The 27,217-nt window shown below is 46.1% G+C and overlaps 1 protein-coding gene across 2 annotated transcripts in view; it reads left to right on the top strand.

Annotated features, from left to right (window-relative positions):
- The first annotated feature begins 4,468 nt into the window (after positions 1 to 4,468).
- Positions 4,469 to 27,217, top strand: part of LOC130129683 (disks large-associated protein 1-like) — an 84,301-nt gene continuing 61,552 nt past the window's right edge. The window contains exons 1-3 of one of the 2 annotated variants that reach the window (XM_056299270.1): positions 4,475 to 4,752; positions 4,795 to 5,587; positions 8,922 to 9,136. In XM_056299270.1, coding sequence (XP_056155245.1) covers positions 4,475 to 4,752; positions 4,795 to 5,587; positions 8,922 to 9,136 — 1,286 coding nt within the window. Of the gene's footprint in view, positions 5,588 to 8,921; positions 9,137 to 27,217 lie in introns of both variants that reach the window. The other variant, XM_056299269.1, reaches the window with a different exon arrangement.

The following is a 27,217-nucleotide window of genomic DNA, read 5'->3' as shown; positions in this document are numbered from 1 at the left end:
TTACTGCGGGCTGCACCTGACAAACAGCAGGTTGTGTTGTCACCGGCAGCCTGCGTTTTATAACCCAGGCTCATATGAATTTTGCAGAAATATCCGGCCTTTATTTGTGTGTGTCTCTCTGTGTATAGGTGTATGTTTGTGTTGATGCGTGTGTGTGTTTGTGTGTGTTCATGCATGTATGTCGGTGTGTTTAGCCAGCAGGCAGAAAGCCAACATGAGCCAACCTCAGCTTTTCAGCTTTAGTGCAAGGCTGCAGACAGCTGTGCCACAAACACGCTGCTGTAGACCGCCACGAGGGCCTTTTATTTAGGTCACATGCTGTACTTCAGCAGCCAGGAGAGGGGAATCTCCGTCAGTTGACCGCAACGAATACCTTAAGTTGGACATGGTCCATCTGAGAGGTGTTGCATGCATGTCCGTGTAATATGCGGCATGCTTGTGTGTGTTTTTGTTTGTTTGTGTGTGTAATTGTGCTTATCTTTTCACGCAATGACATTGTCTATTGTGGAGAATGTATAGTGTGGGTGGGGGCTGGCCTTTGCATGTTGCATTTTCAGCCTCAAAATAGGAGACAGGATAAGATGGTCTAATTTTCTCCCAGGGACGACTGAACCACTTGAACTTGTGCAGACAAGGAAATAGCAGGAATACTGAATGAACAAGTTTTCAGTTTTCTAAATTAGACAAAGCCCAGCTGCGTTCATCCATTGAGCAGGTTGACACGCACACCAATATCTGATACCTGAGTAATCACTTCGAGGTAATATTTAAACTTCTGAAGTGTTGAAAATAATGAGATTATTGAAAGATCCCACACGTATAAATGGCATCTTTTTTTCTTCTTTTTTTTTTAGATGATATCGTATTTATTGCCATCAGGAGCCTGTATGAAAACAGTACACAGCAGTGAATATACAGGTCTCCTTCCGCATACAGTGCCCGCAGCCGTCTCTTTCAAAGTCCAGAGCGAAAGGGGCGACAACACTGCACACACTCAATGTGACACTGAATTATTTTTTCATTACAAGTTCTTTTTGTTAACATAAACGATACAAAACCCATATAAAATGGTGTACAAAATAGTTTGCAATTCTCCTTTAAAATAAAGAAATAACATAAAGTCAAAATAACAACCCCCCCCATACCTGTATGAAAACAGTACACAGTAGTGAATATACAGGTCACCTTCCGCATACAGTGCCCACAGCCATCTCTTTCAAGGTCCAGGGGAAAGGGCATAAATGGCATCGTTTTATAATCACTCCAACTTTCATGGTCTAACAACAACATTTGCATCACTGTGTCAGGTGACCTTTCACATGCAGTTTCAGAAAGCCACAAGAAACCTGACCAGAGCATTTACTTTGGCCTATAAATTAAGATATTGAGCACAAATCAAGGCGTCTTTGTCATGTTGTGTCTAATCTGATTTTGACCGTACCCCAGTAGAGATCAGATAAAGGCATTCTAAAGTCAAAGTAACACTTTTATGGGTTTATGATCGTATTATTAGTGTTTGTGTAATCATAGACATTGACTTGCTTTACTTGCTCAACCTAATTCAGGGACCCTGGTGGGGCGGGAGTCATTGGGCTGAAGGCAGGAAGACACCATGGACAGGACACCAGGCCACAACAAGGCCTACAAACACAAAAATCCATCTACCATTCATGCGTAGATTTATAGTCGCCAATAACTCACCAGACGTCCATGTTTTTGGACTGTGAGAAGAAACCGGAGAACCCAGATGAGACCCATATGACTACGGGGAGAACATGCCAACCCCACACAGAAGGGCTGGGATCAAACCCAGGACCCTCTTGTTCTGAGGCATCGGTACAAACTGCTAAGGCACTGTGCCACACAAGCCCAGTTGCAAATAATATCTACCCAGTTTACACACTAATATATAGCCTGTGTCCTGTGTGCCCTGGATATGCATCACAATGTTCCCCAGATATTCCCCACATACGACCAGATATTATTTCATTCAACCACTCTTCTTAACTGTGCCCCTCATTTTCTCTTGATATATTACATCCTGTTGCCCTTTTCCTCTTCCTCCCCTCATTTTGCCCCCCCCTTTTTTTTCTTTTAATTTACCATAGTAGCCTTACTATATTATAGATTGCAATAATGAATTCCCTGTGGTGGCTCGACCCTGCTGCTATTGCAGGGCTGCTCCAGTGTGGGCATGTGTGGTGGTCTTGTTGTTGTCTTGTTAGCTTCACCTCCACTTCACTGGAAACCGTGTGGCCACTGTGGTTAGCCGACCACTGCCCCAGAAGGGCAAAGCTAAGTCACTTATAGGATCCAGACAGGTGCATTAGAGGTCATTTATTGCCCATTGCCCAGCTAGGACAGGCGCTGTCGAATTTTACCGGCAATTATTTTGCCCTGAGTGGACATCTGCTGATACCGAGAAACTCTACCGGACAAGATTTTGTGTGTTTGTAGTGTTTATGTATGATTTTCGGTCTGCACAGTGTGTGGTGTGTGTCTTTTTTCTATGCAGGCTTGTGCAAAAAGAGATGCTGCTTTCTATTACTACGTTCCTCTGTGAAAGGATTGAATTAATTAAAGGGCTGTCTAACTTTAAATTCTGATCATTCATTGGAACTATCTCAGGGATTTAAAATTTCTGGTAAATTAACTTTGAATAGGAAAATTTCCAATATCAATTCTATGTCATATTAAAGCTGCATGAAGAGATTCCTGACTGTGAGAGGGCAGGCTCCAGAACAGACACTGGCAGCTGAGACACCCTCCCTGTGTCTGTGGTGGCTAAATGGTAACAAACAGCATCCTTGCCATCCAGTTATTTCAGCTGGGTAGTGCTTGTAGAGAGGAGAGGACACAAGCAAGACAATATAAAAACATGTTTGTACTTAGCAAGTTCTGTGGCTAATGTGTAAGCAAACACTTACACATCCAGAGGAAATACAGCAAGGTTGGCATCACCTTTCTGTCCTCTTTCAGCTTTTAGTGCTCGCCATCTATCAAATGCAGTTCCAATATTCACTCGCATTTTTGCTGTGGTTTGGTCCACCAACTTCTGAAAGGCATGCTTGGATCATCTTTGGCTGAGTAGCTGTTTATCTCTTCGCCAGTCACTCTCTTTGTTTGACTCTCAACCATTTTGCACTGCACGGGTAGGTAGCAGTAGCGTGAGTCACAATCAGCTTGCCCATGGCAAGGCAGGGGCATCAGCTTTCCCCAAAGCTCTTATTAGCAGGAGAATGCTGACTTCAGGGGGTGTCCGGGTAGCGGTCTATTCCGTTGCCTACCAACACGGGGATCGCCAGTTCAAATCCCCATGTTACCTCCAGCTTGGTCGGGCGTCCCTCGGATGTGGGTATGTGTCCTGGTCACTGCACTAGCGCATCCTCTAGTCGATCGGGGTGCCTGTTCAGGGGAGGGGGGGGAACTTGGGGGGTAATGGCGTGATCCTCCCATGCGCTACATCCCCCTGGTGAAACTCCTCATGGTCAGGTAAAAAGAAGCGGCTGGCGACTCCACATGTATCAGAGGAGGCATGTGGTAGTCTGCAGCCCTCCCTGGATCAGCAGAGGGGGTGGAGCAGCGACCGGGACGGCTTGGAAGAGTGGGGTAATTGGCTGGAGAATGCTGACTTCAGTTATCTCTTTGTATACTTTATTATTATTATCCAGTGTCAGGGGAAAGAAATTATATTTCAAAATTGCAGCATTAATTAGATTTTTATTTGTCTTTATTTGCATTTAAGATGACAAATTAAATATCTACAGTTTAATCAAAATAAATTCCTTAACAGATCTGCCACTAAACCTCTTCTGTTATGTTTTTTATCTTTTATGTTCCAGTTATGTTTTTTATCTTTTCTTTACTTTGTCGAGTTAGACCGCCACCTCCTATCCAACAATACCCTTGAACAAATAAAGCACACACTCCTGTCGAAAATAGCTTTCAACTCTTCTTGATACTTCCTTTGTAGCTCTCATTTCCCCGGATCTCCTGTCAGCTTGTTTTTTTTTTTCTTTGTGTCCCGAAATCTGCCAGACCAAACAGAGATGTGGGAGAGGAAGTGTAAGGACGATGGTAGATGTCAGGGAACGCGTGCCGGGTGTAGTGACTGCTATATTTAGAACATCTTTCTGAGTTTTGAAGGGCAAAATTTAGAAAGGAAAAAGGGGGAGATATGAAAGAATAGGCCCGACACTTGTCAGCATAAGTGTATGCTCACATCTGCTGCGCCGTGCCAATAGACGTCCTCGTCAAAGACTAAGATGTTACTCTGCTGTGAGTGTATGCAAATGTGAGGTATTTATGAATCTCCTCTTTTTGTTTCTCTCCTTCTTGCTCTGTGTCTGCTTGTTTGTTTGTCTACTCCTGCCCGCGGCGGCACGCCTCCGCTCAGAGCTCGTTTTGGCGCCCGTGCCGTGTAGACTTCCCTCGGCTGCAGTTGGATATGCACGTCGACTCATCCGCGATGACCATGAAGGGATTGTCCGGCAGCCGCAGCCACCCCCACGCGGTGACCTGCGACCCCTCCTACGACTCCATGACGCTGGGACACTCCGACCGACGGCCCTACCTCCTCAACCCCGGGGACGCTCACCCTGCCGACCACCCGTACTATGCCCAGCGCAGCTCCTTTCAGTCCGAATGCGGCCCCTACCCCGATCTGGCCAGCTGCACCTTCCCCCGCAGGCACTACAGCTCCCACCACGAGCTGAAGGAGGAGTGCGGCGCCGTGGTGCCTTACACCGGAGGGCCAGCAGGGGGTGGTAAAGGGACTGGAGGCAGCAGCAGCAGTGGAACTAACAACCGCCTACCCTCTAACCTCCTAGAGCAGTTTGACCGCCAGGCGCCTGTGCGGCACGATGGCTACCACACCCTGCAGTACAAACGCACTGCAGTGGAGCACCAGCGCAGCGACAGCCCTGGTCGCATCCGACATCTTGTGCACTCTGTCCAGAAGCTCTTCACCAAGTCCCACTCACTGGAGGGGCCCTCGGGGTCTGGAGGAGGAGGCAGTAGCGGCGGGGGAAGGATGAACGGGGGCAAGGCCAGCCCCGACGACCCCCCTTCTTCCTCGGGCACCCTGAAGCACACCAAGCGTGGCAAGAGCAAAGACCGCTCCAAGTCAGAGCCCAAAATGCGCACAGCCATCTCGGGCTACTGGAGCTCCGATGACACGCTGGACCGGGAGGTGTGCCTCTACCACCACCACCACCAGGGTGGCGCCATCAGCAGTGGCGGAAGCGCACCCTCCGGGGTGATGACCATGGGGCGCCACCCGGACAAGTCCCAGTCTCAGTACTTCATGGAGTCCTACAACACCATCAGCGCCCACTCCCTCAAGACATCACGCAGCAACAATGACGTGAAGTGCTCGACATGCTCGGGGGCCGGAGGGGGAGTAACAGGAGGGGGAGGAGGTCTGCCGCTGGTTGGGGGGCTTGATGGCCAGCTACAGTTGAAGAAGAGCTCGTGGTCATCCACTCTGACGGTGAGCAGGGCCAGGGAGGTCTACCAGAAGGCCTCAGTCAACCTAGATAAAGCCCTAGTGAAGTCCGAGCAGGGGCGCACCTGCCACTTCCTGCAGGTAGGACTGTTACGATGGCCCCTACCTGTCATTACACCTTGCCACATAGATCCTCCAACCCCAGTCGCTCCTGCATGTTCAAGTAAATGTGTGTGTGTGTGTGTGTGTGTGTGTGTGTTTCTCTACCTATCTGCCCACGAAATCCTTGGCTGTTTTGAGAGAGGATGAGTGGAGCATGTGGGGTCATCAGCTCCCACCCTCACATTCCCTATGTGACCATGAAACATACAGTAACCCTATGGCTGCACAACCCCTGGCTGTGTCATGTAACGTCATCAAGTGCCGTGTCCGCCCATCACCTTTGCCCTCTTGTGTCTGCATTCGTGTGCCGCCGGGAGATTTCCCTACGTTTGCACAGAACTGCATGTCCCATTAACTGCTGAAGATGTGCACTTTGTATGTCAAAATTCAGGTTTGTCGCTTGCAATACTTGATGCGATGACACGTGATACTGGTGCGTGCTCTGTCAAGGTTATCCAGGCATTAAGCTCAGTTCCCCAGCGCCCCATGTGGTCTTGCTTTATATCGCACCATCATTTTGTGCCCATGTGACCAGAGCTCTACAAACACCAATACCTGTTTTCTAAGCCTAGAAGGGCCTAGCCCGTTCACAGCTATTTAGGCTGTGGTGATGGTATCGGTGTATGTGTGTGTGCACGTGTGTGTGTGTGTGTGTGTGTGTGTGCGCCTTCGATCTGAAGATTCAGGGACATGTTTTTCTGCGGTATCAGAGAAAGCCGGGGTGAGCAGACAAAGCTTGGAAAGAAATGCACACATCCATGAGCCCTGTGGCCACACTGCAAACCCCCAACTCCTGTGTACACACACACACACACACACACACACACACACACACACACACACACCCTCCTGCTTCTCTTTCTCTGTTTAGGAGGAGATAAAAGAGGACGTGATTCAGCTTGAATACGTTCCCTTACATCAGGGTGAGCCGCAAATATGGCCCTGAGGAGAAATGGGGGGGCACGGGGAGAGAGATGGATGAGAGAGAGAGAGAGAGAGAGAGAGAGAGAGAGAGAGAGAGAGAGAGAGAGAGAGAGAGAGAACAGAAAAAGACGGAAAGCGTATACATGTGCACTAATTTTACATGAAAAGAAAATGAAAGGACAGAGAAAGCAAATGGGGGAGGGTGGCGTGGAGGGAGAGTGTGACAGGAGAGAAAAAGGGAGATGACGTGAGAGGGAGGGAGTCTAAGTGGAAGAGAGAGAGAGAGAGAGAGAGAGAGGCTTCTGTGAGGCCATGCATTTTTACAAAAAATCCCACATCAAGGAATGAGGTTGTGTTTGCTGTAGAGCAAGATTTCTCACTACCTTTAAAGAGCCATCGATTTCTTCCAGGGAGGGAGGGAGAGAGAGGGGGGGTGTGAGGGAGAGAGAGAGAGGGTGTGTGAGGGACAGAGAGAAAGGGTGTGTGAGGGAGAGACAGGGTGTGTGTGAGAGAGAGGGTATGTGAGAGAGGGGTGTGTAGAGAGAGAGGATGTGTGAGGGAGAGAGGATGTGTGAGGGGGGAGAGAGGGTGTGTGAGGGAGAGAGAGAGAGTGTGAGGGAGAGAGAGACAAAGGGTGTGTGAGGGAGAGAAGATGTGGGAGAGGGAGAGAGGGAGGATGTGTGAGGGAGAGAGAGACAGAGGGCGTGTGTGAGAGAGAGGGTGTGTAGAGAGAGAGGATGTGTGAGGGAGAGAGGATGTGTGAGGGGGGAGAGAGGGTGTGTGAGGGAGAGAGAGAGAGGGTGTGTGTGAGAGGGTGTGTGAGGGAGAGAGAGACAAAGGGTGTGTGAGGGAGAGAGGATGTGTGAGGGAGAGAGGGAGGATGTGTGAGGGAGAGAGAGAGGGTGTGTGAGGGAGAGAGAGAGAGGGTGTGTGTGAGAGAGGGTGTGTGAGGGAGAGAGGATGTGTGAGAGGGAGAGAGGGAGGATGTGTGAGGGAGAGAGAGAGAGGGTGTGTGAGGGAGAGAGAGACAGAGGGCGTGTGTGAGAGAGAGAGGGTGTGTAGAGAGAGAGAGGGTGTGAGAGAGAGGATTGTAAGGGGGAGAGAGAGGGTGTGTGAGGGAGAGAAAACTGACTTTCAAAGAAGGCAGCCTGACAAGCTTGTCTTCAGACACTCTTTGAATCCCTAAAATGAAGACTGCGTGCTATTTCTTTTCCCGGGTGATAGTCCTTTCTGTTTACATGCACACACACACACACACACACACGCATTGACACCAAACTCTTATATGCTCTTATGTGCACTGCTGTAACAGTCAAAGGTTAAATGTGTTGAGCATCCCTAACACAACACTGTGTGATGTGGCGCTGTGTCACGTGGCATTGTGTAACCGCTTTGTAACACGGCGCTGTGTAACATGGTGCTGTGTAACGCGGCACTGTGTAACATGGTGCTGTGTAACGCGGCACTGTGTAACATGGCGCTGTGTAACGCGGCGAGCGCGAGCAGCGCACAATGGCAATGGCGAGCAGCGCAGTAGCGTCAGCGTGCAGATATCACCTTACAGTTCAAACACAGCGTCGCTTTAATGGATTTCTTTTCCTCCTGAATCACAAAGAAAGTTGGTTAGATGTCATCAGAGACCCCCCCCCCCGTCCTGTGTTATTGGTTTCTTCTGACACTGAGGTTGGCTTGGTTTCCTAGTTACCAGCCCATCCTCCCTCTCTCCCGCTCTCTCTCTCCCTCTCTCTCTCTCTCTCTTTCTCACCCTGTATCTCCTGTTCCTTTCACTTCGGTGGGGCACTAAAAGCCATTGGGGACAGCAGTGGACCTGCCTAACAAAACCCTTCTTTGTTTTCACACTCTTTCCGTCGTTCTCTCACTCTCTCTCTCTCTTTAGACGAGGGCTGTGCGATAGCTTTGACTTTTAACACATTTAACACGTAACTTTTTCAACACAGTCAGTAGTTTGTGTGAAAAGTCAGTGAAAACAGACGGGGTCCGACGGAACTGCCACGTTTTGTCGAAGCAGTCAGTTCCCGGGATTGATAATGCTGCATGCGTCACAAGGCACAAGGCCAAGAAGAGAAGGCCTTCGGCGCCCGCTCACCTCCACGGTGCAGTCAAAGCAGGCCATGCACCAATGATGCGGCGATTGATCGGTGTTTTTTTACGGCACGATGGGCAGGTGCTTTTCTCTATTTGTTTATTTATTAATTTTTTGTCTTTTACAAGATCACTTGAAGGTCAGGGAATAGAGTGTCTCAGCACCTCCTACATTAGTGTGTGTGTGTCCCCCCCCCGGTTGTTAGTGCATCTGCAAAAGTGTGGAGTGCCCTACCCTTTTTGTTCTCCTCACCTCTCCTCTTCCTCCCTTCTTTCTCTCCTATAGGTGCCCCAAGATGAATGGAGCGGTTTCTCTCCGCTGGGAAAAGATGACGAGATACCGTGCCGGAGGATGCGCAGCGGCAGTTACATCAAGGCCATGGCGGAGGAGGAAAGCGGAGACTCGGACTGCAGTCCCAAGCCCTCGCCCAAAGTCCAGGCACGGCGGGCGAGCTACCTGAAGGCCACTCAGCCATCTCTCACTGAGATGACCACGCTCAAGTGAGTCAGTTAAACACACCTGCGCCTCTCTTTGGTTGTTGGTGGACAGTAGAGCTGCATCATATCTCATGCTCATGTCCACGCTCTTTTCCGATGTGTTGTTATAGGAAAATTTTGTGTTTTTACAATTCGGGTCTTATTTTCGTAGTTTTTGCCATTGTGCGTATCAGTTATGATGTAATTTTGCTGACCCGTTTTGTTGTGGAGATTTTTGAACGCAGGGAGACCACCGCCGGACACAGCTTTACAATGGCGTCTTACAGGGCAACCGAACACGAGTGTCAGACATGTTTCACCAGATCTGATTTAACCCAGTTAACGTATTTGGAAGTAAAAATATGAAAGTGCAAGTTGAAAGTTTTTACCTGAAATGTCCAATATATTGTCAACACTTGCTTGCATTGCTGAGCTGCTACCTGGTTCAGCTTGCAGGTAGGTAGCGGTAATCATTGATAAACCACTCAGCCGGCACGACTGAGAAGTCATAGATCATGGAAATTCATGCACACAGTCTAAATGAGGCACAAAGTTTTTTTTTGGGGAGGGGGGGGTTCGTTTGTCATGGAAAGGACAGGTTGAAGGCTTGATTTCAGTTGCCCCGTTAAGATGGTGTTGTAATGTTCTGTCTAGCGGTGTTCCTGTATGCACAATCTCCTACTGGAAGCCTGTGAGTAAAATGGTATCACAACCCATATGCACGATGCCAAAACTACAAAAATAGGCCCAGATGGTAAGAAGATTGAATTATCCTTTAAAGAGTGCACCCAAAGCTTGCTGTTGGAGTGACACAGACAGAGAGAGAGAGAGAGAGAGAGAGAGAGAGAGAGAGAGAGAGAGAGAGAGAGAGAGAGAGAGAGAGAGAGAGAGAGAGAGAGAGAGAGAGAGAGAGAGAGAGAGAGAGAGAGAGAGAGAGAGAGAGAGAGAGAGAGAGAGAGAGAGAGAGAGCGAGCAGTCAAAGCTGCAGCTTGACAGAGCTTCCATTTGTGTGCGAGTCCCTGATTCTCGGGAGGCCTCACATTACAGTTACTACCAATTCTGCGTTTGCAACTCAGAAATCCACCTCTGTATCTCTATGATGAAGCAGACAAAATGAACAACCTTATAAATGAGAAAACATAATGTCTTTTTATGTAATTACCTACAAAAGTAAGGTTTTTGAACACCCATTTTGGTTGCGCTCCATTACCCACCCCACCCGCAGTATTCCTTTAAACAGCGGGAACTTGGTTTTAAAAGTGAACTTTGCCAGGTGAGGGTTTTTACTTTTGATGGCTGGGTGTTGTTCAGCATGTTGCTCTCTAGTAGGCGCTCTTGGCGTTACGATTGTCTGTACAGTGGAAATTGTTGTTGGTTTTTCCCCAGAGTAAAATATGAGAGGTATTTTTTTAACATATTTTATTTATTCATTTTTTATCATGTACAATTGTTGTTGTTTTTTTTACATCGTTGCAACAATACAATACAATTTCAGAGTTTCAGTACAAGGGAGTCAAAACAAAAAGTAACAATTATAGTCTAAATATAATACAATGCAAAAAAGAGAAAATAAAGGAAATAAAATAAATAAACAAGGAAAGGTCGACACAAAAATATACTTATGAGGTTGGAGTCACTGTGTTAGTAAAACTGAGCTGTTCATTTATCTAATGTGTTTAATATTTTTTTCCAAGATGAGAGATGTTTTCACTGCCTTTTTGTTAGAGGTTATTTTGGTAAGGGACTTGAAAAAGAACATCAGATCAATGTAAAATAAGCGAATATTGGGCTTGGAGCCCATTACCTTGCATTTGTGAATGTGAAATTTACCAAACACAGAATTTTGAGAGCATTCTCTACAGGATATGACCCAGTATTGCAATCAAGGAACAAGACCATACCTTCTTTTGTACTAGGTAGTTTGTTAAATGTATCAAAAATGAGTAATGCGATATCTGTCCACAGTTTAGAGGAATGAGGACAATTAAAGAATAAATGTAAAATAGTTTCTTCTTCTGTGTTACAGAATGGGCATTTCGCTGAGATTTCTACTTTAAATTTGCATAAAAATTTGTTACTTGGGTAATATTTATGTAGTATCTTCAAGTGAATTTCTTTGACTTTATTGGGTATGAAGAACTTGTTGGACTCAGACCATATGTTTTCATTGACAGACATTGGGAAAGGTAGCTTCCAGATACAGAATGCTTTAGCAAAACAGCTCTCATCTGACATAAATGTTCTGCTGAGCAGGTTTATGCCCCCTATTTTAATTTTGGGGAGTTCTCCAGAAAAAGGGCCATAAAGTAAAGAAGCCTTTATAAGATGTATAAGTCCTGTATTTAGTCTCTTGACAATTTTTGCGTATTTCTTCTTAGAAAGGTCTGCACCAGTTTTTTGGATAACATCTTCATAACTGTTAAGTCCACCCTGGGAATTTATCAAATCCAATACAAATATCATTATCCATCCAGTTCTTAAAAGATATAGTGTTGTTTCTAGATAGCACATACTGGTTGTTCCAGATAGTACAGGTATGAGGGGAGAAATTATGTTTGAATGCTTATTACCAGGCTTCAAGAGCTTGTTTGTGGAAGTTTGCTTGTTTAAGGGGCAATTTACTACATTTATAATTACAGGAAAGTTAACATTTTAATCCACCTCATTTCTCAGAAATCCGGTTGTGGATATGATACCATGAGGAATCATTATCAGCAAGGCAGTGCTTTATTCAGCTGATTTTAAAAATTTTATTAAGAGTATTGAAGTCCATGAGAAATATGAAATATGAAAGGTAAGACAAAGCCAATGTGTCCATGTGTATCCGTACGTGTGTGTCAAAATTGTTTACACGGGGCGTCCGGGTAGCATAGTGGTCTATTCCGTTGCCCACCAACACGGGAGTTGGTGGTTCGAATCCCCATGTTACCTCCGGCTTGGTCAGATGTCCCTACAGACACAATTGGCTGTCTGCGGGCGGGAAGCCGGATGTATGTGTCCTGGTCGGTCTTCTGGGCACCTGTTCAGGGGGGGGGAATAGCGTGATCCTCCCATGTGCTACGTCCCCCTGGCAAAACTCCTCACTGTCAGGTGAAAAGAAGCGGCTGGTGACTACATTTATCGGAGGAGACATGTGGTAGTCTGCAGCCCTCCCCGGATTGGCAGAGGGGATGGAGCAACGACCGGGATGGCTCGGAAGAGTGGGGTAATTGGCCAAGTGCAACTGGGGAGAAAAGGGGGGGGGGATAAATGAATAAATAAATAATGTTTACGCATAGACATTTTTAGGAAGTAACATAATATAAACTGGTGGCGAGTTGTTAAGTCCGGAAGCTTTCTTCACCTTCGTGTGTTGAATGTCACAATTGTGAGTGAAGTTTGGGCGAAAAAGAACATCCATGCTGTACGCAACGAAGAAGCTAACTAGTTAGCAGCCCTTAGTGAGCCACTCTTCTTACTGATGACTCGAATTTGCAAGCGAACCGAGAGAGACACATTATGGCTGGACTAATCGGATATATGGATCCCTTTGATGACTCAGGTGAGCAGTGGGCAAGTGGCGGTGCTGCTTAGTGTGATGGGACTGAAAACATGGATTACTGCACAGTCTGATCGCCCCCGCCAACCCTGGGGATATGGACTATAAATGTATTGTGGATGAATTACAGGTCCATTTCGCCCCGAAACCCCTCGTGATAACGGAGAGGTTTCGCTTCCACAAACGCAGCCAAGATGATGGAGAGTCAGTGGTCCAGTATGCGGCGGTATTGAAAAGACTTTCTGAACATTGTGAGTTTTTGGTGCGTATTTGGAGGATGCTCTACGTGATGGATTTGTGTGTGGATTAAACAGTGAGGCAGTACAGAAGCACCTTTTGACAGCGGAAAATCTTACCTTTCAGAAAGTGGTCACTTACGCCGTGTCAGCGGAGCCGGTGGCACGTGATGCACAGCAGCAGAGCGGCTCGCTCAAGGAGAACGCTGTTCTCTCTCCAGAACAACGCAACAAATGCCGGCGGTGTGGAAAAACGAATCATACTGATGATGACTGCTGGTACAAGGATAGAGACTACCATAATTGTGGGAGGAAAGGCCACATCGGACACGTGTGAAAGTAAGACTAAAAACAATCCAGAGGGGGGAGAGAAAACGAAGAGAGGGAAGACCGGAGTTTAAAGGTAGTTTAACTAAGCACAGGGAGAGAGAAAAAGAGGAGAGTGCATTGTGTGGAGGCAAGTGATAATGAAAGTGATGAAAAAATTTTTGGATTCAGACAATGAACTGGGACTGAACATGCTGTCTAAAAAGAGAAATATGCGCGCATCTCTGTATTGCCTGTGAGAAATGGGGGAAAAAATTGAGATGGAGCTGGACACCGGGGCCGCTGTTTCTTTGATTGCATGGGGACAGTACAAAAGCTCTCTGAGGCGTGTGCCATTGCAGCCTACTAATGTCATGCTGAAAACATTCACGGGAGAGCCTCTCGCATCAGAAAGGTTCATCAAAGTGCAAGTAAGTCTAAATAAACAGACTGCTGATTTACCCCTGTATGTAGTAAAAGTGGATGCACCCCCACTGTTTGGTAGAGAATAGTTGAGGGCCATTGGGCTGAACTGGAAGGACTTAAAGAATGTGTACAGTACAGCTGGAAGAGAAAGACAGCTTAGAGAGTGTGTTAAAGAGGCATTCTGCTGTGTTCTCTAATGAGCTTGGCACATTGAAAAGGATTAAAGCCAGAGTGACACTTAATCCTGACTGCGTGCCCAAGTTCTCCCCACCACGTAATGTGCTCTATGCCCTTCGACCAAAAGCGGAGGCTGAACTGGCACACCTTACTGAGCTCGGAGTGATCTCACCAGTGGAGCACAGTGACTGGGCCATACCCGTGGTTCCAGTCAGCAAGAAGGATGCCACAGTGAGACTCTGTGGTGATTTCAAGGTCACAGTTAACCAAGCGCTCTGTGTCAACAGATATCCTATTCCAACTATTGAGGATCTTTTTGCTTCACTAGCTGGAGGTCAATATTTCAGTAAGCTAGACTTGTCAAACGCTTACCTGCAGATGGAAGTAGAGGAGGAGTCAAGGAAACACTTATTATCCCTACACAGAAAGGGTTTTCTGCGACAAACACTTACCTTTTGGCATAGCATCTGCACCAGCGATATTCCAGAAGGCTATGGATCAAGTTCACCTCGGGCTTCCCAACACTCACTGTTACTTAGATGATATCCTCATAAGTGGGCCATATATGGAAACCCACCTGAGAACCCTGGATGTAGTCCTGGGAAGGCTGAAGGAGCATGACCTGCACGTCAAACAGGAGAAATATCTGTTTTTCCAGGAGACTGAGGAGTATCTGGGTCACATCATAGATGCTTCGAGGGTCCACAAGTCATAAGAGAAGGAACGTGCTATTGTGGATGCTCTTGCACCCACTAACGTCAGTCAACTACGTTCTTTCCTCGGAATAATTAATTATTATGGACGTTTCATTCATAACGTTGCCACCATCCTAAATCCACTGAATGCACTACTGCATAAGGGGAAGAGTTGGCAGTGGACTGCAGCTTGTGAGTCAGCTTTCCAAAAAGCAAAGGAGCAACTGGTATCACAGAAGGCGCTGACCCACTACAATGCTGACCTGCCCCTATGCCTCGCCTGTGATGCCTCACCCTATGGGGTAGGGGCTGTACTCTCGCACGTCATGCCTGATGGCAAAGAAATACCCACTGCCTATACTTCGAGAACACTCAGCAAAGTAGAACAGAACTACACCCAGATAGAGAGGGAGGCACTGGCCATAATTTTCCGTGTATGCAAGTTTCACCAATACCTCTATGGTAATAAGTTTACACTGCTCACTGACCATTGTCCGCTGACCTCCATTCTGAGTCCATGGGAAAGTACACCTTCTATGAGGACAGTCCGAATGCAGCGCTGGGCACTTCTACTGTCAGCATATGACTACATCATGGAGTACCAGAAGGCAGCGTTACACTCTAATGCAGATGGACTTTCTTGGCTGCCACTTCCCCACACTCTTGAAGAAAAGCAGGACACTGTAGACGTGTTCTACACATCCCAGTTGGACACAATACCAATGAGTAGCACTGAGATCAGACACAACACCATGTCTGTACTGTCTGTACCTCCACTAGTTTCTATCTGTAGGTCTTCTCCTGGACACACAGCATCTTATTTTCACTCTGTAGATGGACATATGACCATCTCCTTGAATTCAGTGGGCATGATTCTGTGGCTAGGCTTCCTGCTGTGCCAGAGTTGTCATATGTGTTTCCTGCTTCAGTCAGACAGTGCTGATGGACTTGTGCACATCTCAGCTCATCATTGGTCTCCCTGAGTGTATCCCTTTCTTTTTTGGGGGGGGGGGTTTCCCCCCCTGTTCTCCCCAATTGTACCCAGCCAATTACCCCACTCTTCCGAGCCATCCCAGTCACTGCTCCACCCCCTCTACTGATCTGGGGAGGGCTGCAGAATACCACATGTGTCTTCTGATACATGTGGAGTCACCAGCTGCTTCTTTTCACCTGACAGTGAGGAGTTTTGACAGGGGGACATAGTGCGTGGGAGGATCACGTTGTTCCTCCCAGTTACCCCTCCCGCCTGAACAGGCGCCTTGACCGACCAGAGGAAGCGCTAGTGCAGCAACCAGGACACACACCCACATCCAGCTTCCCACCCGCAGACATGGCCAATTGTGTCTGTAGGGACGCCCGACCAAGCCGGAGGTAACAAGGGGATTCAAACTGACAATCCCCATGTGGGTAGGCAACGGACTAAACTGCCACGCCACCCGGATGCCTGAGTTTGTCCCTTTCTGAGATGAGACGTTCTTTCTCCTTCAGCAGTGTGTCATACTTGTCATGAACGTTGTTATATTTGAACTGCCACTTCTCAGCTTTTATGGCCTCAGTAGAGTGCTTTTTTTTGAGCTCGTGAACTTGTCTCTTGTAGGTGTCCAGCTGAGTGCGCACGACGTTGGCCCTGCGGAGCTCATCCCCCAGCTTGCAGTTGCGCTGCATGTACACTTTGTCATGTTCCTCCAGGAGGCACACTTGTCTGTGCAAGTCTCCCAGGTTCTCCAGCTTCCACTGGTACATTTCCACCAGCGCTTCAAGCCAGCTTACTCGGTCGGAGGAGTGCCGTAGAATGTCCATCTCATCTTTGAGATTCTGAGCTTCTTGGGCCAGGCTGGTCAACTCCTCATTACGATGCTGTAGCTTGACAACCTCGTGTTCCAGGACCTCTCCCCGCATGCACATATCATCTCTGCTGTTCTCCAGCCTGTAGTCTTTCTGGCGCCGCTCTGTCTCATGTCCTGGAGATGTTCACTACTGGTCAGTTTCCAACTATAAAATATGCTGGTGATGAATTGTCACCCTCCCTGGTTCGACAGCATGACCTCACAGTGCAGTGAGGATGCCTCATGTGGGGTATACGAGTGATGGTGCCACCCAAACTACGCCCCCGGGTTTTGAAAGAGCTTCACATTGCACACAGGTGTAGTGAGGATGAAAAGTTTGACTCAGAGTTATGTCTGGTGGCCTGGCATTGACTCCCAGATAGAACTCCAGGCCAAACCTTGTCACTCCTGCCAGCGGGTTCAAAAAGAACGAGGTCTTGCTCCTCTACACCACTGGATGTGGCCTTCTAGTCCGTGGGAAAGGATTCACGTGGACTTTGTGGGCTCATTTGAGGGACACATGTACCTGGTGGTTGTAGATGCACATTCCAAATGGCCTGAGGTGCATATTATGGATAACATAACAGCCACCCGAACCATCCCAAGTACTGAGGAGCCTCTTCAGTCATTATGGCATTCCTCACATCCTTGTGAGCGGTAACAGCCCCCAATTCTGTTCTGAAGAATTTGCTTCATTCCTGAAGTCCAATGGTGTGAAGCACATCCGCTCGGCACCATACCGTGCTGCTACCAATGGGTTGGCAGAACGCTTTGTACAGACTTTCAAATATGCCTCAAAATCGTCCAGAGGCACTGCACCTGTGCAACAGCGGCTTGACACATTCCTGTTAACACGAGAACGACCGGGATTTCACTCCTACCCAAAATGTCCATGGGCGGTCAAAATGACCGCCGGTTTTTAAACTCTATATTCTGTCAAGATAAATACCCAATTGAGATATTAATGCATACATATGTTAGTATGTCTGTTAAAAAACGACTGACACCAAAATTAACATATTAACAACTTTAATACTATTTTTCAAACAATTTGAAATGGCCGCTGTCCAACGCCTGTAAATACTGCAACGCCTCAGTAGTAGTCATGGTGCGTCTGAAATGGCGTCTGTAACCAGACATGTTGGAAATAATCAAAAATCAAGTTTAGACTATTTCTCTGCACTGGAGAATGCTAGTTTGTTTCTAGGACAGAACAATGAACTTCGTGAAGGAAATGATGTGACCAAAACACGTCATAAATAGTGATGTGACGCACACAATCATGCGCAAATTATGTGTGGTCATTTGGCCATTCATGGTCATTTTAGGTAGATCTTATCATAACTTTTTTGTGTACAATTGATCTAAAACTAATTTTAATGCATATATATATGCAATTTTAGGGCCATTCGGTGAGTGGCAGGTGTATATCTTTTTTTTTTTCTTTCACAAACTTATTAAACTTTGAAAATCCAAAACGGTCAAAATGACCGGCTTGGTTGTTCCTACCGTAACACCCCCTACGCCACAACTAAGGAACCACCTGCTATGTTGTTCATGAAGTGCAAACTGCACTCTTGGCTGGACCTCCTTATGCCCAGTGTAGCTGGGGCAGTGCACCCACCGATCCCAGGATTCCCAGCAACAGAGCCGCCAAAAACGCTCCAGACACTTTGAAGTGGCGAGCCTGTCCTTGTTCGTCACTATTGAAAGGGGGAGGAAAAGTGGACACCAGGTGTTGTTATTGCTCAAACGGGACCAGCGTTGTACAAGGTAAATAGGAGCACAGGGAGTACGGAAGCACCATGTGAACCAAATGTTGGCACGTTCAGAGCAAACGCAACAGGAGACTGCAGGACCTGTTGTGCATCCTCCCACCAGCCTCCCAGTGGTACCTCAACCAAGTGCTGGTAGTATCACACCTCACCTCTGTGCTACACCGCACTCTGATTTGACTGCTGAGCCATCTGAAACACACCACCTCACTGAACCACCCCATGCTGGAGATACTCGGGTATCAGAGACTGTTAGACGTTATCCCGTGAGGATGACTAAACCACCTGACCGTTATCAAGCTAAGTGAACATACTTAAAGAGTTGTGATTTAATATTGACAATGCATTAAGTTGGGAGGAGACGTTATGTATTTACTGTTGATGGCCGGGTGTTGTTCAGCATGTTTATCTCTAGTAGGCGCTGTAGGAATTATGAAGGTCTGTACTGTGGAAATTGTTGTTGGTTTTTCCCTAGAGTAAAATATGAGAGTTAAGGTGAAGCCAATGTGTCCGTGTGTCTCCGTGTGTGTGTGTGTCAAAATTGTTTACACATAGATATATAAAGAAGTAAAATAAAAGTGAGGGTTTTGTTATTAACTTTATTTTCACATTCTGACTGACTGATTCATTGTTGGTCTAGCCGCTTTAGCTTTTTAGTTTGGATTTCATGATTTTAAAGTAAGGTAGCAAATTATCTGCTTGGGTGAATTACCACTAAGACAGGATTTTCTTTATATATATATATCTGCTCCTCATTAGTTGAGCACTTGCAACACCATTGACGGTTTCAGAAAAAGAACGCCATCTATATAATATACGTATATAAAAATATATATTTATTTTTTTTGTCTCTCTTAGTCCCATTTTTCAAACCACACATTGGATATAAAAACATCATAATATAAGACTGTATAAGATGTCCTTTTTTCTTTTTTTTAACCCCTTTTTCTCCCTGTCTCGGTTGCTGCTCCACCCCCTCTGCCGATCGAGGAGGAATGCAGACTACCACATGCCTCCTCCGATACATGTGGAGTCGCCAGCTGCTTCTTTTCACCTGACAGGTGAGGAGTTTCGCCAAGGGGACGTAGCATGGGAGGATCACGCTATTCCCCCAGTCCCCCCTCCCCGAACAGGCGCCCCAACCAACCAGAGGAGGCGCTAGTGCAGCGACCAGGACACATACCCACATCTGGCTTCCCACCCGCAGACACGGCCAATTGTGTCCGTAGGGACGTCCGACCCAGCCAGAGGTAACGTGGGGATTCGAACAGGCGATCCCTGTGTTGTTAGGCAACGGAATAGACTGCTACGCTACCCTGACGCCCCATCACATTTGACATATTCATACCATGGACTCAAATTGTAATTCACCTAATGCTAGGTACACACAGACACACACATGCGCACACATTCAAATGCAAACAGATGAAGACAGTTTGACCCAAAAAAAAACAAAACAGTGTGATATTGCAGCACTGGGCTTTGAATGATTAGCTGCATAATAAGCAAAGAGGAATGAGGGAAACAACAATGTTTCTAATCCCTAGATGCTTTGTCATCATTGGGGGTCGTGCGCTGCGCGCGCACACACACACACACACAAACTTATGTAAGTGTGTTTGGCGCAGCTTGGGGCCCACTAATGACTTCAATTTGGCCCGGGGAAGGCTATCATCATCTGATGGAAGCCAGTGGAACAAACAAAATGTTGCTGTGTGTGTTGGAGATAGAGGAAGCAGCAGCTGCTGACATCTTGTTCCCACGCAGTGGTTTTGTGCCTTCACACTGCACACGAGAATAGAAACGGACGCACTGTTCCATACGTTTTAGTGTTTTCTTGGTGACATTTGTTTCACATTTGTGCCTGGTCGACTGCTTTCTGAGAAGTCATCGGATGTGTTTAGTCTTGCCGGGTGCTAACCCGAATCAAAATCAGAATCGGGTTCTTTGCCAAGCAACTTTTCATAATCCAGGAATTTGACTTGATATGTTGCTCTGTTTGACATTTAGTCAAAACTAATACAAATATGTGTTTGCGGGGTATCATCTTCATATCTGAAATGTAGATTTGTATGTATATAAAGTTAGTGCATGAAGAAAATACAAAAGTGCCAGACATAGCAAAGTACACACAGTTTTAGTATGACAGGTGCCAAAACAAGACCTGGCTCCTTATGGAAACATACAGCGAATACATGAAGCACGTCTTTAAACAGCAAGTATTATTCCTTCTGGATCCATAGAAGAAGAAAAAATGACATTCCTTTTGTTTCTGGCTCACTAACATCCATCTTCCCCTGTCTTCCATAAGCTCGTTTATTTCTGGCCTAGATTTGATCTTTTTTTTCACTCACTCTGGGAACAGACATCCTGAATAACCAGGGAAAGTAATTACTTCTCCATCCTTCTGTCCCTCTATCCCTCCATCCACCGTTATTACAGTTAAAACGGCCGCTCTACTATGAATCTTCCAGTCAATGGAAAGAAGCTGCATAAAAATTGTACATTTTTATGGACTGAGTTGTACAAACCCCTAACCCAGGTTGTCGAGGCTGCAAAACAAGCCTGTTCAATGGAGCACAACCACAGGCGTTGTTAGTTTTTTGTTTTGTTTTTTGGGCTGTTTTTTTTTCTATTGGCCTACGTCCCTGTCACGTGACTGTCAAGTTTCTTTCTGCAATAACAAAAATGGCTGACAGCTTGATACACATCAGTACCACAGTTGTAGTTCTTCCGGTTTACAAAATAGGTTTGTAAATAGGGCCATATAAAGATGTATCTACAGAATATATTGAATATTTACTACAGCTGAAACATAAATTACACTGTATTTAGGTCATTTATTTGAAAAAAAAAAAGCATACAAATGTTGATTTATTTAGGATATTTTAGCAAGTATTGTAGAAACGCGTTTTGGGGTTGTGTTCAATGTCGGCGGGAGTTATGTAATGTTTCGAAGTGTATTCAAGGAGCTTCAGGTCTATGTGTCCAGCCGTTATCCAAGCCGCTTATCCCAACCGGGGCCATGAGATGCTGGAGCCTAGCCCAGCAGTCACTGGGCGGCAGGCAGGGAGACACCCTGGACAGGCTGTCAGCCAGGCCACCACAGGGCCGACACACACACACATTCACACCTAGGGACAATTTAGTACGGCCGATTCACCTGACCTACATGTCTTTGGACTGTGGGAGGAAACCGGAGCCCCCGGAGGAAACCCACACAGACACGGGGAGAACATGCAAACTCCACACAGAGGATGACCCGGGACGACCCTCAAGGTTAGACCACCCCGGGACTCGAACCCAGGACCTTCTTGCTGTGAGGCGACCGTGCTAATACGCCACCATGCCGCCAGGTCTATATCTTTTTTTTTTAAAATTATTATTATGGTTTCTAAATTTTTGTTTGGCCCCTCATGGCTTTACTAAACTGCCCCTGTGTGCTTAGAAATCCAAAGAAGAAGGGAATATGTCATCCCTGGGGCACTCTAAAATCTACATTTTTATTGAGAGAACATCATCAAACAGTAAAAAAAGAGTCATGCAAAGTAAAAATTAAATATGACGCATAAACACAAGATATAAGATCAAATATGATAAAATATGACAGGATGATGGACTTTACATCCATGGTAAATGAATAAACTATGCGGAGGGGTTGTGCAAGTAAAAAAAGAATATAAGAAAATATTAGATCAAATATAATACTGTGATGGGCTGTACGTCAGGGGTAGACGACTGAAAAAACTGTGTTTGAGCATAGAAAACGTTGCATTCCCACGATTTTTTGGCAAGACCCAAAAGAATCTTCTTACTAACTAACAAACTAAATTGTTCACTGAATGGAGATGTGAAAATAAAATGCACATTTCTTGCTAGAAATGTCATCAAAATGCATTTGAATACCGAAACTATCTTAAAATATTGCATTTTCCACTGAGAATGAAGGAATGTCAGTTATTTTTGTTTTTGCAAAAGAAACTTGCCAGTCACGTGACATGGATGCAGGCCACTGTAAATTCTAACAAGTTAAGTTCACGTAAGAAAAACAAAAAAACGAGGAAACTTATTTCCGCGGGAAAAATAGTAAATGAACTTAATTGTGTCAAGTGACTTCACATAACTTGACACAATTAAGTTTATTTACTTATTTTTCCCCAAGGAAATCGGTTTCCTTTTGTTGTTTTTTTAAGTTAACTTTTAGAATTGCAGCACAGTGACGCAGTGGTTAGCGCAGTCGCCTCACAGCAAGAAGGTCCTGGGTTCGAGCTCCGGGTAGTCCAACCTTGGGGGTCGTCCCGGGTTGTCCTCTGTGTGGAGTTTGTATGTTCTCCCCATGTCTGTGGATTTCCTCCAGGGGCTCCGGTTTCCTCCCACAGTCCAAAGACATGTAGGTCAGGTGAATCGGCCGTACTAAATTGTCCCTAGGAATGAGTGTGTGTGTGTGTGTGTGTGGCCCTGTGATGGCGTAGCGGTCTGTCCAGGGTGTCTCCCCACCTGCCGCCCAATGACTGCTGGGATAGACTTCAGCATCCCATGACCCTGAGAGCAGGATAAGCGGTTTGGGTAATGGATGGATGGGTGGAACTTTTAGAACTTACAGGAAAAGAATAGGCCGAACAGCATAACAGTGCATGTGGTTGTGCTCCACTGAATGGGCTTGTTTTGCAACCTCTACAACCTGGGTTAGGGGATTGTCCAACCCAATCCATAAGAATGTGCAATTTTTATACAGTTTGTTTCCATTGAATGGAGGATTCATTGTAGATTGGGTGGTTAAAAACTACTAAAACAAGTGGGGGGAGGGTGTCTGAGGTAGATAGATGCAACTAACGCCCCATTTTTTACTTTTAATGCATTTTGTACCCACAATTCATCGGGATGTGATTTAAGCACAAAATTGTATGGGTGTCCAGGTAGTGCAGCGCTTTATTCCGTTGCCTGCCAACACGGGGATCGCCGATTCAAAGTCCTGTGTTACCTCCGGCTTGGTCGGGCGTCCCTACAGACACAATTTGCCGTGTCTGTAAGTGGGAAGCTGAATGTGGGTATGTGTCCTGGTTTCTGCACTTGCTCCTCCTCTGGTCGTTTGGGGCGCCTGTTCAAGGGGGATAGGGAACTGGGGGGAATAGCATGATCCTCCCACGCGCTACGTCCCCCTCCTCACTGTCAGGAGAAAAGAAGCGGCTGGGGACTCCACATGTATCGGAGGAGGAATGTGGCAGTCTGCAGCCCTCCCTGGATCGGCAGAGGGGGTGGAGCAACAGTCGGAACGGCTTGGAAGAGTGGGGTGATTGGCGGGATACAATTGGGGAGAAAAGGGGGGAAATCCCCCCCCCAAAAAAAGCAGCAACATTTGTGTCACTGGTAGCCAGAAATAAACCAGCGTTGTCCCGTGCAGCATTAAGGTTTCTTCTCCTGAATGTAGACTTCTTTTTCTCCATCTGGGTGGAGTCAGTAAATAGCTCTGTGACATATGCGGCTTGGAGAACTAGATCGACATACACTTGGCAAAGCCACATGTTTGTCAAACCACCTCCCAATCAGATTGCACTCTGTCCTCCAATACGTCTCAAGTTGATTTACACCGAGTTTTATGCATGTACAAGCTTTTAAACAAGCTGGAAACATGGGGTTTAGGGCTGAATTTCACTGGAAGACTAAATCCAAGCAGGGAAGAAAGGGAATGAAGGAAGATGTTGGACGTGTTTGAAGTTGAGGAGTGGGGAAGCAAGAAGAGTGCAAGGAGAAAAGTGGACCGAGTAAGATGTTGGAGGACACAAAAAGAGAAACTTCCGCATCCACAGCACGTTTCGAGCAAACTTCCATAAGACCGAAATGTAAAAAATTAAAATGCAAATCAGGTGTGTTTCAGTTGGCTCGGCTGATAAATCTCCCTCAGAGTTTGACAAGACTACCACTAACACCGTTCAAGAGAGATGAAAATAAATGAAGAAAGGTGGTATAATGGAAACGGAATGAACGGTTTCAATTTCTGCCAAGGCAAGCAATTGGAGAAATTCAAACATCACGTTTTCATCATTGTTTATTCAATAATCCCTAAATTGACACATTTTTTGCACTATTTAGGAGTATTTATGAATGCATTTTGCATTTCCGGTCAGTATTTCTTCATCATAACTTCAACCCCCCCCACCCCCCAAAAGAAAAAACAATCCCAAAGCATGATGGGTAATTGAAACATAAAAAGAAATATTATTTTGGAGAAAATGTCTGCACTTCCTGGTGTGTTTGTGTGTGTGTGTGTATGTGTGTGTGGTAGTCTTACTGGCGGGTGGCATTGTGTTTATTAATGAGTCACGCTGGGACAAATTGACCTCCCTGCTCAGGTCACTGTCAGGTTGCCATATTTACAGACAGCTCTTATTCTGACTGTATTAAAGCCCACAGCGACACCGAGACACGTGGAGGGAAGAGGAAAGATGGTTGCATAGATACACTGCTCCTTCATAGACCATATTCTAAGCATCAAAAGCAAGATCTTATGATTAAAGATTTTTTTTAACTTATTTTTTAAAAATTTTTTTAATCTGGGTCTGCCATCATGCATATTGGTTATGATATCATTTTACTCACCAGCTTGATTTTGGAGCGTTTGGACACAGGACCACCGCTTGACACCTTTACAACAGCCTCATACAGGGATACTGAACACGAGGCTTAAACCAAAAAACCCATAGTGCCTCAGAGAGACTGTGTGTGTAATTTCCTGCTATTATGACTTCTCAGTTGAACTGGCGCCCTACAAGTTGAATCAGGAAGCTGCTCGGCAATGTGATAATTGCTGATGTCCAATATTATAATTGATAATATGGGACATTTTTGGTCATGACTTTTAACTTGCAGGCGGCACGGTGGCGCAGTGGTTAGCGCGGTCGCCTCACAGCAAGAAGGTCCTGGGTTTGAGCCCTTGGTGGGAACCTTGGTGGGTCATCCCAGGTCGTCCTCTGTGTGGAGATTGCATGTTCTCCCCGTGTCTATGTGGGTTTCCTCTGGGGCTCCGGTTTCCTCCCACAGTCCAAAGACATGTAGGTCAGGTGAATCGGCCCTACTAAATTGTCCCTAGGAATGAATGTGTGTGTGTGTGTGTGTGTGTGTGTGTGTGTGTGTGTGTGTGTGTGTGTGTGTGTGTCGGCCCTGTGATGGCTGGGATAGGCGTCAGTATCCCCGCGACCCTGACGGCAGGATAAGCGGTTAAGATAATGGATAGATAGATGGATGGACTTTTAACGTGCACTTTCATTTTCACGTAAAAAATACGTGGTTTAGCTCGGACTTGTTGAAGCATGTCCGACATGTTCAGTTGTCCCATCACATACTGTTGTGAACCTAGTCCAGCCGCAGGTCCTGGAATCAAAATCTCTAAATGAAGCCGGTGACTAAAACAATTGCATAACCGATATGCATGATGGCAAAAACTACAAACATAAGGCCCACTTTATAAAAAACTGAAATCCTTTTAGTACGTGGCCTTCAAAGTTGGAAAAAATATGATGAATGTAAGTTTCGTCATGACTAAAAGGTTGGAATAGACCAGTGGTTAATATACATCACTTTGGGTGGACACTATAAATAGTTGCACTGTGAAGTTGTTAAAGTCCAACAGATGGCAGTAATGCAATATTTATGGACGTCAACCTCCGTAAAACTGCACAGAAGAAGGCTGATGAGCAAGCACGGAACCGTCCAGACCCACAGCGCACCTGGTGTGAATTGCGAGCGCGTTCCCTGGTTGTCCTCGAGTGAGTGAGTGACCACAATTTGGGACGCAGAGTGCAGGGCGGCAGTTGCGCGCGCGGTGGGGGAAATAAGAGTGACGAAAGAGTGGATGCATTACAGCTGCATCTCCAATCTGAGAAGGTCTGCTACACTAAGCAAGCCCACACCAGTCACTGAAAATACTGCAGGACTAGAAGTGTAATTCCTGCAGAGAAAATATTCAGGTTTTTGTTTATTCTCTGAGTCGGTAAACTTGTCATTTTTGTGCAATTTTGAGAAAGTCTGTCGCAAGCAATGAATGTTGCTACACAGTAAAAATTCAGAACATACATGCTGCAGTGTTATGTTTTAACGCTTCCGCTCTCAAAGTGACTTGTTCCTTATCTGGTTTTGTCAGTAAGACGTCACACACTGCAGTTGCAGTTCTGTATTAATTACAGACGGTGTTTCAAATAGACTCTATACTAGTGTGCAAGCAAAAGACGTGTGAGAGTGTGTTCATCTGGGTGCATGTAGGTGATCGTTGGGGCGGGGGGAGAGGGATTGAAAATATTTTAATCTACAAAAAGGGGGGCACTGCAGAAAAAGTTTGGGCACCACTGGGCCAGACCATTTAATTTAACAAAAAACATTTTTTTTTCTATGTTGGTTGCTTACGAACCAGTCAGGACATCTCACGACCCAATTTTGGAGAACCCACTCGTTGAGAAATACTGGTCTGGATATGTGAGGAAACCCTCGCACCAGTACGAGATCCGCCATCTCAAACCACATCCCATTAAAAAGAGTGAACTGTGTGTAGAAGCAAGGGGCCTCATTCAGCGACGCTTAATGGGCCGTCTTTGAGATGGACAGTAACCCCTCTATAAAAAAAACAAACTCAATGCTCCATCCGTCTTTCTCTCCCTTGCTCTTCTATACTCTTCACCTTCCTCCACGCCTGCTGTAGCAGTCCCTTCCTCCGTCCAAGAATGAGTAATCCGGTTTGCTTCGCTGTGGTAACCACGGTCTATTTTAAGGAAGGCATACATAATTAAAGCAGACTGGACCTGGAGGGACAGTTGTCGGAATCTCCAGTGTGTGTGTGTGTGTGTGTGTGAGAGAGAGAGAGAGAGAGAGAGAGAGAGAGAGAGAGAGAGAGAGAGAGAGAGAGAGAGAGAGAGAGAGAGAGAGAGAGAGAGAGAGAGAGAGAGAGAGAGAGAGAGAGAGAGAGAGAGAGAGAGAGAGAGAGAGAGAGAGAGAGAGAGAGAGAGAGAGAGAGAGAGAGAGAGAGAGAGAGATACAGCACTTCAAATGTACCCAAAAACAAATGAAAGAGAAAATATCGGGCATTCGCTTCTCATGGTTGGCTTGACAGGAGTACTTGTTGTATTCTGTGTTGTGTTT

This window comes from Lampris incognitus, chromosome 19 (genome assembly GCF_029633865.1).
Source record: "Lampris incognitus isolate fLamInc1 chromosome 19, fLamInc1.hap2, whole genome shotgun sequence".
Lineage (NCBI taxonomy): Eukaryota > Metazoa > Chordata > Actinopteri > Lampriformes > Lampridae > Lampris > Lampris incognitus.
Note: the sequence above shows the minus strand (reverse complement) of the source record. Positions and strands in the feature narration are given on the sequence as shown.